Genomic DNA, 13,041 nt, shown 5'->3' on the forward strand with positions numbered 1-13,041 from the left:
CTGTGGAAATATGTGATGAGACTGCATATGTAAATAGTGAAACTGGATAAATAGTAAAATGTGGATTTGTTTGCTTTATGGAGTGATTTTAAAATTTGTTAACATGTGCGAAGATTCATCCATTATTCTGTCTTGAGTGACATAAAATACATCTTGAACTATTTTGTGCATCCTTTCAGGCATTGGGAAGGTCCTATTAGTTTTCTCTTCTCAAGGGAAAACATTTACAAAACTTTCTCTCTTCTTGAAATGTACTCCCCTGATCATTCTCATTGCCCTTCTTTGCCCCTGTTGAAAAGGAAGACTGGACTTGGAGAAAGACAATTCACAGAATGGCTCAAGGAGACCCTCTCCTAAGCCTGTTTCTAATATTACATTAGTGGAAAAATACAGATGGGAAAAGTAATAGTGAAGTAAGGGAAAATGGAATAAGCCCAAAAGAATGATGAAAACGTCACCTCTAATAAGGCTAGCACATGAGTAAGGATTTTTTTTCCAGTTAATGGAAGGCCTAACATGAATTACTTAAGCAAAGAGCTCTTTACTGGTATTTCAGCTTAGAATGATTACATTTTTCATTTCCCCTATTTTCAAATGCTTGGCCACATTTGCTAAATCCAAACAATAGTTTTAAAGCCAAAATACTGTCCAGTGTGTTAGATGAGTTACTAAATATTTAACTGTGTGAAAAGTTCTTACTTTGTTTGTTTTATTTATTTTTACTTTGATTTATTTTCTGAAGCTTCACAGTGTAATAACATAGGGTTGATATTAAAAAGCTTAATGTCATGGCAGGGGTGGGTTTCTGCCAGTACTCACTGGTACGGGCATACCGGTTGGTGAAATTTAGCATGCCTTCCCATACCTGATCTTCTGGAGGCCCCGTACTGAAATGCTTCCTCCTCTGGCCTGCCCCCCCTGCTTACTCCATCCTTCCAGTCACCGCTCGCTTGCCCTGCCTGTCCGCACCAGGCATGCCCCGCCCATCCATTTTCTTTGCCGAATGGAGGATTAGGAGAAGCCCACGTGCTGTACACTCCCTTTTCTTTGACAGCCGCCTGGTTTCCAGTGGTAGTGGGGAAGAAATCCCTGTGTTTTTCCTCTCTCTGCATGGATTCCCACCCCCATTGGAAAGGAGGTGGCTGTCAGAAGGGAGCAGCGCTCGCCACCTGTGCTTGTCCAACAGCTGAAGAAGGAACAGAAGGCAAGAATTCAGCTATTGGACAAGCCCATGTGGTACACACTCCCTTCTCTTTGATAGCTACCTCGTTTCCAATGGGAGGGAATCCATGCATTTTTACTCCCTCTGCATGGATTTCTCCCCCCATTGGAAATGAGACAGCTATCAAAGAGAAGGGAACGTGCGCCACGTGGGCTTCTCACAATAGCTGAATCCTCCCCTCCTATTCTTTCTTTGGCTGTTGGATAAGTCCACATGGTGCACGCTGGTCCCTTCTCTTTGACAGTTGCCTCATTTCCAATTTGGGGGGGGATCCATGCATTTTTCCTCCCTCTACATGGATTTCCTCCCCTGTTGGAAATGAGGCGGCTGTCAAAGACAAGGAAGCGCGCACCACCTGGGCTTCTCACAGCAGCTGAATCCTCACCTCTTATTCCTTCTTCGGCTGTTGGACAAGCCCATGTAGCGTGCGCTGCTCCTTTCTTTGACAGCCATCTTGTTTCCAATAGAAGGAGAATCCATGCGTTCCCCCCCCGCACGAATTCCCGCCCCCCTTGGAAATGAGGTGGCTGTCACACACACACCGCATATGTAAGGAGGACTGGATCTGCTGGGAGGCTGGCAAAAAAGAAGTCTCTGTTTCTCAGCTGCTGTGGCTCGCAAAGGAAGGAAGCAGGGATGATGATTTCTCAGCTGCTGCGGCTCGCCCCCTCACCACTTTCCTGGCCAGCCACCCAGAGTAGGCAGGGCTGCATCCAGCAGGCCCCAGCAGTGATGGTGGCCATCATCCTCGCCTCCTTTCCTCTGCAAGCCATGGCAATGGAGAAACAGAGGGTTCTTTTTTGCCAGCTTCCCAGCTGATCCAGTCCCCCTTACACATGTGCCTTGCAATGCGGCAAGCACAGTGTGTCTGTGTGTGTGCATGACGTGCATGCCTTCAGACAACACCTTCAGACACCCACCAAGTCACCCACTGAGCAGCAGAGAAATCTGGCTTTGGCAAAAGGAAAAAAAGCCGTTTGAAATTAGCCCTCTCTGCTGCTCTGCTAAAAAGGCAGGAACCAAGGCCAAGAGATAACAGGACAACTAACCATATTCGGTTACCCCCCAGAGCAGTAAAGAAGCTGAATTGGGAGCACTGTGAATTGGCTTGTAGGACACAGAATGTTGTGATCGTAGGATTTAGTTCATAGAATATATCTACGAAAATAATTGGAACATGTGTGGGGGGGGGGAGAGTGAGAGAGGAAGAGAGAAAGAAAGGAGAAGGAAGGAAGGAAGGAAGGAAGGAAGGAAGGAAGGGAGATACGCACAAGAAAGGGAGGGAGGGAGGGAGGGAGGGAGGGATAGTGAGAGAGAAAGATAGAAAGAGAGAGAAAGAGAAAGAAAGAAAATGAGAGACAAAAGGAAAGAAAGAAAGAAAGAAAGAAAGAAAGAAAAAGAAAGAGAACTTATAACCACAATTGAGCCCAAAATTTTGGTTGCTAAGCAAGAGCATTGTTAAGTGAGTTTCACCACATTTTCAAAGTTGGCCATGCCCACCCAGTTACACGACCGCCAAGCCATGCCCACCCGGTCACATGACTGCCAAGCCACTCCAACAAAACAGGTCACATCTACAGAATAGGTTCTAAAATATTTTGAAACACACCCCTGTGTCAGGGGTAGTGTGTCCCTCTACAAGAGTACTTAAAAAAAACTAAATAGCTATAGAATGAAAGCAATAATTACATAGTTTTATTTACAGTTTTACCCCAGATTTTCTGAGATTTATCTAGCTTTATATTTCTAAAAGTTAAATCTGCAAGATGGGTGGGGAGGAGAAGAAACATAAAGAAGAGAGAGAGAATATAACCCTAAATTAGTTAAACTATAGCCCTTGGATCTCAGCCTCATTTTATCCCCATTTGAAAATTACACTGAAAGTGATCAATTCAAAGAAAAGCAAGTTGTTCCTTGCTCTTCAAATGCAGGTGGGAGAAAGAAAAGAAGCTAGTGTTTTTCAGACTCACCGGCTTTAAGATGTGTAGATTTCAACTCTCAGAATTTTCCAGTCAGCACACATTTTAAACTTGTTAAGAGAAGTTTAGAAATACTAGAAGGGGATTTCAAGAAGAGGAGACATGCAAAAAAGAAGGAAAAGAAATTGAACCCTATTTATTTTGGCTTTGGTTCCATTTGCCACTTGCTTCAACCAATTTTTGGTTCTGCTCGCCTGCCACATCATTCCAGATTATTTGTAAAATAAATCTGCTTCACCTTTGCTAAATCGTGTGTGTGTGTGTGTGTGTGTGTGTGTGTGTGTGTGTGTGTGTGTTGCATTGTGCTGATAAATAAATAAAGGGAGACTAGTATGAATCTATTTCAAGCTATTTAGCTTTCATCAGCTAGCATACCCTTACTGGGATTTGAACCTGGGCTGTTTTTACATATTAGGCAGTTGTATTAGCCACTAAGCCACAAGCTCTCCTCCCTTATCAGCTGAGCCAAGGAAATAAGTAAATGTTATGTCAAAGTCCTGGTATGCCCAAATATGGAAGGCTCCTAGGGTGGAGCTGAAAGACAAAAGGGAAGCAGTATGCTCCCTCCCATATTTGGGGATACCAGGTGCTTTGACATAACACTTATACACACACACACACCGTGTTTCCCCGAAAATAAGAATGTTTGAGCCTCCAAATAAGGGGTTGGCCTTATTTTTGGGGAGGTCTTATTATATTTCAGGTGCAGGAAGCAGCAAGCCCACCAGTCCCACCCTCTCTGTCCCACCACCTGCTTGCCTGCGACCCCAATGTCGCAGAGGTGTCTAACGGTAGTGTTTGTGTCGCCTTCATCCTGGTGAAACTCCACTTTGAAAGGACAATTTGCAGGTGGGGGGATTTCCTGCACATCAGCAGTGGCGTCTCCTCGCAGGGCTTCTTCTGATGTCCCTGTATTGATTTCCATGCCTTCTTTTCCTGTTCCGTGGATGGAATTGCCTGCTGTGACTGTCACCGTTAGGTAAGGAGGGCATGAGGTATTTGGGTTGTGTTGCTTGGCCTCCGGCTTCTTTTGCAACCGCAATTGACCGGCGTTTGCTAGAAGCAGAGGCCTGAGCAGCACCCGGGAATCAGCTGATTCAATTAAGGGGCCAAGAAGCCCTGAAGTTACCAGGGAAGGGCTGCCCCCCATTCTGGTTAAACCCACCCCTTCACTAGGGCTTATTTTCAGGGGAGGGGTTATATTTTTGCCCACCCTGAAAATCTGGCATGGCCTTATTTTCAGGACATGTCTTATTGTCGGGAAAACATATATAAATAGCTGTGTATGTGTATGTTCCAGCATAATTCTGGAACTCCTTGAGCAATTTCAACTAAACTTGGTACACAGATGACTTACTCTCTGGAAACAAATATGGGGGGAAGGGTAAGAAAACCCCTTGGGGTGTGTGTTCTGTTAAGATACAGCCTGTTGTGCCTTAAAATAACTTTTACTGTACTGCCATAAAATTGCTTCTACTGTGCAGTGAAGTGGAGTTGCCATGGTAATGGCTTCACAGTACTCCACAAGGGGGCTCCCTCTGGTAAGAGGGAAAATCTAACATTAGAAATTACATTTGCCCCCTATAAATAAATACCTGGGCAATGCCAGGTTATGAGCTAGTACTGAATAAAAGAAGTGAGGGAAAGAATCTTCCAGTAGTTAATGGTTCCACAATTGGCTGTTGTCTTGTTTTGGTGCCTTGCCTTTCTCAAGGCCAGAGTCAGCTAAAAGCTGCAAGACATGAGCCCATGTGCTCTGCTGGTGAATCCTGAAATCAGAATACAAAACGTTCAATACCTTTTTGTGATTCTTTATTCCCCAGTTCCCCCACCCCAAAATAAAATATATTGCGTTTAAACTGGCCAAGTCTCAACATTGGTACAAAGTCAATTATGGATATAAATGGAAGTGCCTTTCATATAATTAGATAACCAGAACTTGGATAGGTTGTTAGGATTGGTCCATTTCATTAGTTTCCTTCAGAATCATTGCCCAAACTAAAATGTAGTTTCTAGCCAAACCATTATTAGAGATGCCTTTGTTAATATAATATATATACTTCCCTTATAAGAGAACAGAGTAGGGAGAGGAAAGAGCACTATGTACCCTTTTAAAAAGTTTTTTAACAAGAGTTTATTCAATCAATTATCACAAGGTTTTTCCTTTAAAATATTTTTCCATGTTCTCTTACTTTAAAATGAAATTTTAAATCCTAAAGCTTTCTTTGAAATGGCATGGGTTTCAAATGGAATATTAAAAAAGCAGACTTTTAGCAGCCCTGAGTGATGACATACCTGCTGAGTTCTAAGCAGACATCAGGAGATACATAGAGAGAATGGCTCCTTGCAGTCTTCACTGGAACATAACTCATGAAGGATTATATCAGTGACAGTTTCAAGGGTCTATGCTGTTACTTGGCTTGGTCGGGATGATTCCTGTAAGTGCTAGTGGTAGGTCCTAGTATTTGTTCAACAACTCATCCTTATCAATCCTGAACTATTTCTAGTTTTACATTTTGTTTTAAAATAATGCCTAAAAATGCCAGCTCCTCTCTGATTGACAGCACAGTGCTACTTACATGAAGGGTTGCTTACATGTAATGGAGCTCTGGACAGATTTACAGGGGTCTGTGGAGCTTTGAAAGATTATTGTTCACAAGCATTAAGGAAATAAATGCCACTTTGTAATCATTTTACTTGGTGGGTTTTTTAAAAAAACAAGTTGGGTGCAATAATGCATTAAATCTTCCAGGAGTGGCAAAACGCTAATCAAGCTACATTTTCCTATTTTACTATTGAATTCTGGTCATTGCCATGGAAACTATAATGCATATCTAGCGTACACCCACTGTGACATTTTAAATAATATTTCTTGCTATATTCCACTGTCATTTTGGATATGAAATATTTTTATGCCAATTTTAGATCTGATGCAGTGAAAATACAGTATATCCAGATAGTGTACTTTAAAATGTAACAGCAAATGATTAACTAAAGAAGCTTCTCATGATGCTAACATTCATTTTTACATTTCTTGTAGCTGATAATGTATATGTAATATTTGCTTTTTATATATCAAGCCCCTCTTATGTTTAAAAAAAACTCCCAAAGAATAGCTTGATTAAGCTAAATCTTGGTTAACAGATTTCATTTCAAACAGTGTTGAAATTCAGAGTTTATTATTTTTTTAAAAAAAATAGGAAATATGAGATGCATAGAGAAGACCAAACCAAAGTCAGTGGCCATTTTCTGAAATGTAGGATAGCCAATTTAATGCAGTTACTGAATCCTGCAGTTCATAAATAGAGGAATCACTTCAACTTCCAGCAAATTGTCCTCACCAAGATCTAAACTGATTTAGTCATTGATTTTATATTTTTCATTTCCTCTGAGATAGGAGGGATACAAATGAATCTCCCTCACTTATCTCGTAGCAGAAATGTTGTGAGACAGGTTGAGCTCAAGAAAAATAACTGGACCAAGGTTACTTGGGTCTCCACAATCTCATTTCAATCCAAAAATCAATATATTATCAGGCTAATTTATATTAGATCATGCCCTATGGGATGAATTTTAAGGGAGATTAAAATTGGCAGACAATATCATTTTTTTTTGCATTTTGTACTAATATTTTTATGTTAAGTAAATAATAACAACCAACCTCAGGATGCCAAGCATTTCAACTTCCTTTTTTTTATATTTTTGTTCCATTGTTAGCTGTCCAGCATTCCTTGCTGCTTTCCCTTGGCTCTAGTAATTACAGCTGGCTTATTCCAGGGTTTTTATGTTAAAGTAATTTGAATCTTCCCAAAGATATGTTGCATCTCCAAGTTGGATTGTTAATCCTTATTTCTGTCCTTAGCTGTCATTCCTTTGCTATCATTCCAGTGTGGTCACAGCATGAGATATGTCTGTTTACAGTTGTATATTTTATTATCCAGAGAGAAGACTGGCAGAAGCATGAAGAGTCATTAACAGAAACTGTTTTTTTTTCCAGAGCTCTCTAAGAGTTAGCTGAGGAAGTTACTTTGTGTCTGATTTAAGATTTTTTTTAAGAATCCAGTCTCCTTTAGAAACCATCCTTATCTGCTGTTTAAACAAAACAGCAACTCCTCCATAAAACTGACTTGAACAAGCTCCAGCATGCTTCTTTACACTGAACATGTGTATATCTTGCATTTGCTAAATTTTTCCTTTCTGTCTCACAACAGAAATTTGAGTTAGACAGGTGAGACTAGGCCACGCTTCTATGTCTGTTACCTTTCAAACTTCCCATGCTCCTTGCTTACAAGGATTTCCTGATATAAATATCCACCAGATCTAAGTTCTAAGATCTTATGATCTTAACATTTATTGGGTTAGCTGCCAAATGACGTCTGGGTGGTATAGACGGAATGGAATAAATAATGGAATAAATACTATTAATTCTTGTTTTGCTTCTTTATTTGTGGATTTATATCCTGCCTTTCCATTAATTTGCTGGTTCAAGTGGGAGTTCGGTGATGTGCTTAGACTTACTAGAAGCCCAGCAAAAGGGGGACGTGTCTTTTTCTTGTCCTATATCCTCTCTCCAGCAGGCATAGCCTTAAATCTATACAGTACATTGACTGTCTTTTTGACAACTTACTATGTTATTGTTGTTTTTCAGACTATTTTAACAATACTAGTCGTTGAAACTGGCCATTTTCTTTCAGTGCCTCATCTGCTGTGTAGATTTACATTATTTATTTCCTGAATCCAGCATTTGTCTTCAATTCAATCCCTTCAAATCTGTGATCCCTATAATCTATAAGTCACATGATTCATACATTTCTATGTTGAAATTTGCAATGCTTGGCATCATCAATTCTATATTATTACCAGCATATATTTTGGAAAATAAAGATTCTAAAAGTATTGAAATTGAAAAACAGGCTGGTGCTGGAAAAAGTTATTTCATATACCTGTCCTCTTAAGAACATATTTTGTGGGTTGTAATTTTCCTCACAGATGCCCAGAAATTTAACAGTGTCTTCTTTTCCGCCATTTGTCCTCCTTTTCAATTGTCCATGTCCTCCTTAGTTTGTTCTAGTAATCCTAGCTGTGCTAGAGTTAGAGACAATCATTCTTTATTTCCAGAAATATCAATGCCAGGAAAACAAAATAAAACTTTGGTTCATTGAGAGAGCACAGAAAATCAAAACCACATTTGTGGACAGTAAGGAAGTTCATATACCCAAATTTTGAAAAATAACAGTTATATTTCACATTTGCACTTCCATCCAAAATCTAAGCATAATTTTCTCTAGGCAAGTTCTAATTATAGATTTAACTTCCCAGTGTACATTTCAATTATAATATGTATATGAAATAATGCTTTTCCTTCACATAATAACAGAGGATCAGGAATAGAAGAACAATTGCATGGGTGAGCTACTTTTTTGGCAGATGGTATTTTCTTCCAAATGCCAGTTACGATCTCCAGGGTTATTTTATTCCTTTGCAGAAAGACTGTGGAACTTTCCTTTAACACTAATTCAGAAACGGATGAATTATGACCTAGCGAAAAGACTCAAGACTACAGTCTTGACTCAGAATGTAATGCTTGATCTCTTGCTGCCCTGTTGCGCAGCCTTTGTCATAAATATAATCTGTTAATATTACATGTGACATAAATGTCTAATAGCCAACATTTAAAATACTAGTTATGATTTTTTAAAATTGGGTCTTTGATGTTTTAGTTGATATTATTGAATTTTCAAAAATTTTGTAACCAAAATTTGATCATATATGACAGTGTATATATTTAATGAATTAATACATTAAAAATGCCAAATTCTTCACCTTACATACATTGAAATCAGTGCTATGTGCTTCTAAATTAATGTGACTAGGATTAGGCTGTGTGTGACATTTTAAAAAACTTTTAAAGCTAAGAAAATAGATCAGGATTTTTAAAAAAAAATAGCATTTCATTTAGTTATAGAACTAAATGTTGCACTGTGGATTTCTACCCAAGTAAGATGGGTAAAAACATTTTTTTTTTAAATTCAGAAGTATATCCTATTTTCTCACAAATTAAGAAATTTAATTTTTCCCCATTCTTTCTGCACAGCTTATATATGCAGTGGACACATGACGTCATTAGAAATTTCGTTTTCAATAAAACCATTATTCTTGTTATTTTCTAAAATTATCTCACTGTCAAATTCTCCAGATTGTCACTGCTGCCATAATTGATGATTCCAGTTTCTTTATATTGTTGATTCATATACCAATGAGGATTTTAACTTGTATCAAGATTATGTAGACACAGAAGCAGTCTAGCTTTGATGTACAATATTTTTTTTTCCATTTGAAGTGGTGGAACACTAGTGATTTCCTGAGTGAATGCCACCATTGCCCAGCCCAGTGCCTATAATAGTGACACTGCAGTATGTCAGAAATTGGGCCAGGTCTCCTAGCTATAAGGAGAACACAGAAAGTAAAAATGACAAAAGGGAGGAGCCTTTACACCCTAATACCTGCCCTCGGTTTAGAGCATTAATGGGTCAAGTAACACCCCAAAATAAAATTAAAAGTACTGAGAACCTCAGTCTTTCTTTCAGATATACCTCTAGAATATAGATTTGTGTTTTTAAAATGTATCAAAAATATGGGGTGAACATCTACTAGGAAGACATCAGATATTTTAATCCATAAAACTGGGCATATCCTGTGCTTTTTCAAAATAGTTCCGAGCTGTACTATTCCGTTACAAAATTATAGGTAGCAATGTACATGGAGAATTGTTCATTGAAAATCATATGTATAAATATACAGTATTAAGTTACTCAAATATAAAGGTGTTAATGAAGTTGTTACTATTCTTTCTTATGTTACTACCTATAAAGCCAAGAGCAAGTGTCTGATATTAGTCTTTAGATACATTTCACATGCTTTAAAGCGAATTGAATTAATTGGATTACACAAATCATCCCCAAAACAGCCAAAGTCTATTCTCACTGTTATTTATAGTATTTATTTTCTGTGCATAATGAAAATGTTTACATTTTTGCATGTGAGTAAGTCATTTGTTTTGATTTCTTATTCAACTAAAGTAATAAAAACATAAAAAGATATATAATTTTATAATATACAGATTAATGAAAGGAACTACTGATGTTATTTGTGAGAAGCAAGCAGAACTGAGTTGATAAAGTACTTACGTGTCTGCTGGGTTGCAGCCAGGCTTTTGATAATCAGTGAAACAATATAATTGTACTTCTCGAATGCATCAGAATACTTTCTCTTTATCGTTCAAATCATTTGTACTATTTTCCTAAACTGCTTCCTGAAACTCGGCACTTTACAAAATGTGGTGGACGCCTTATTTTCTCTTACAGTGATTCCAATGAATGTGAGTAGTGAAGGCTAATTTGGGAATCGTTCATACTAGAAATTTCTGTTTCATGGAAGGAAGCCCGTTGGTGATAGTGAAGCTAAACAATGCAAGACTGTTTCTATGTAGGAAACTGTTTTTCATAAAGATACATTAAATCATTTTATTACAAATTCGCTCCATAATGAATTACCTAAATGACTGGACATTTAAGCCAGTTCTTTTTCTTAATTTAGAAATTCTTTTCATACAGTATGTTACAGTTCTGGTAGGTATTTATTCCTATTAGTTGGATTTAAACTGTTGTTTGAGAATATTTGAATATTAGTCTTTATTAGAGATTTTGTGTTTTGTTGTTTAACACTAAGTTTATTCTTGTAGGTTGTGAAAAACAAATGAAAGTTGTTTTCAGAGAATCATCTGAAGAAGACCTTCAGCCCTTTAAGGATAAGTTTGAAGATTTTTTCTGTGAAGGTACGTACTTTCCAACCTGTTTAAGCATGTTCCCATTCTTGATATATTTCAATGCAAATCTGCTTTTAATTATGGGTTCAGATTTATGCAGAATGTGGTTCACATTTCTTTATATAGGTGAAAAAACATTTTCAGCTGGTTTCAGAAATTACATCATTTACTTTTAGTTTGTCTTCACTTGGTTCTGGGGCATTCCAAACATAATTCTTCAACTTCAGTCAGTTTAAAGTAGATTCCATATCCTCGTTACTTACCTCCATTTCCTATCTTCAAATCCTTTATGATGTAGGATTTATATTTTCACTTCTTGGAAACATTCTACTTTCACCTTTGTTTCTTTCACTTTTTGAGTGGGTCTATTGTCACTGGCATTAGATAATAATTGTCTTTATATGCTGGCCACAATATACTAGTATTAATATATTAAAACAGTAATTTATTAATATGGTTTTATATGGGTAACATAGTATTCTTTATATTTTTATATAATGCTAAATATATTTACACAGAAGATCTCACTGCCTTGACTAAGATTTACAGTATTTCTAAGTTAATGTACAATAAGATTGTTATTAAGCAACTATACCACTATATACCAATACAGACTTTTTCTCTACTAATAGTTTCTAAAAAGAAGTGTAATACGTGTACTAAGCTTCCTCATAAACTCAGTAGCAATAATAGGTTTCCCACTGCAAATCCATTGATCCATTGATCAATCTAGGGAAAAAGCTAGAAGCCGCTCCTTTTGGCAGGAGAAAATGTCTCTGTTCCCCCCAACCCACTTTTTTTTCACATGAATCACCTTTTCAAATAGAATATGGGACCCACATTAGGCCATATTTTGGTTGTTCTTCATTTCCCACAGAAAGATTCTTCTGCATGCTTAACAACCCTCTATTGGGTCCTTGGAGGAAGTCCTCATTTTTGTTTAACTCTATCATCAAAGTTCATTTCTGATAACTCTATCATTTCAAAGTTCTGCTGCTTACCATCCCACTGAATGGATAGGTTTGATTATCTTAACCTATATCTAAACCTTGATCTCTATATAACCATCCATCTTTCTCTTGTTTCTGGTGTGTGTGTGTGTAGGAAAGACGGAGGGAGAGGGAGAGAGTGCTCATTTCACTTTTTAGAAATGTTTGGTCGGTTAGATTGCAGGTCTTCAGGAATAAGTGAAAATTAAACCAGAAGTATTATATTTAGTGTGTGAAAATTATCTGGTACACTTAGATACAATGTAAAATGGTTAGTTAAAAATGAGTGGTTGACCAACTGTATTTACCAAGAGTGATTTATGTGTGGTTAATCTCTATAGACTGTACTTTTCTGCAGGGGTATCATTCTTTCAGCAGATTCCCTGGTAATTGTAGAAAATGTTTTACAGTACAATACTGGAACTATCTCTTTTGAAAAGCAGTGCAATTTCATTCTAAAAATGCATGCTTAGGGTTATACCATTATATAATTATGGTATGCATAATTACATGCTTTTGCATGTTTAACTTGCCAATATATACTCTCTTGGGAATTTTCTTCATTCAACTTAGAAATCTGTAAATACTATCATTTTGATTTTACTATTTCTTGATTAACCATGACAATATTGTTTCAGATACTATTGGATATCAAATTGCAGAATGGAAAAATAGATACATTTTTAATTTAATAATTTTCCATTGGGTGGGATTCAAGCCACTTATTTTTTACCTCTTACCACTCCACAAATGTAATTTTTTTAAAAAAAAATTGAAATTAATCAAGATATACAAGCTAAATTACTCTTCAGTAACAATAATAATGATAATTACGGAGGAGAAAGTAAAAGCAGAACATTTCAACCAACCCTTCTCCCATTCCAACATGAAAAATAGTATATATTACGCTGTAACTTTCTTAGGGCAACTCACAGGTCATCAAGCTGAATGCAAACCTTTGAGACTACAGAACTGTTCATCAGCAAAATAGCAATGTCCCCAAATAATCTGGCTATTGAGCAGAAT

General features: G+C 37.4%; 1 protein-coding gene across 1 annotated transcript in view; it reads left to right on the top strand.

Annotated features, from left to right (window-relative positions):
* Positions 1-13,041, top strand: part of FMN1 (formin 1) — a 130,910-nt gene that overhangs the window by 100,171 nt on the left and 17,698 nt on the right. The window contains exon 17 of the mRNA XM_032213656.1: positions 10,943-11,035. Within this exon, the coding sequence (XP_032069547.1) occupies positions 10,943-11,035 (93 nt within the window). The remainder of the gene's footprint in view (positions 1-10,942; positions 11,036-13,041) is intronic.

This window comes from Thamnophis elegans, chromosome 1, assembly GCF_009769535.1.
Source record: "Thamnophis elegans isolate rThaEle1 chromosome 1, rThaEle1.pri, whole genome shotgun sequence".
NCBI classification, from domain to species: domain Eukaryota; kingdom Metazoa; phylum Chordata; class Lepidosauria; order Squamata; family Colubridae; genus Thamnophis; species Thamnophis elegans.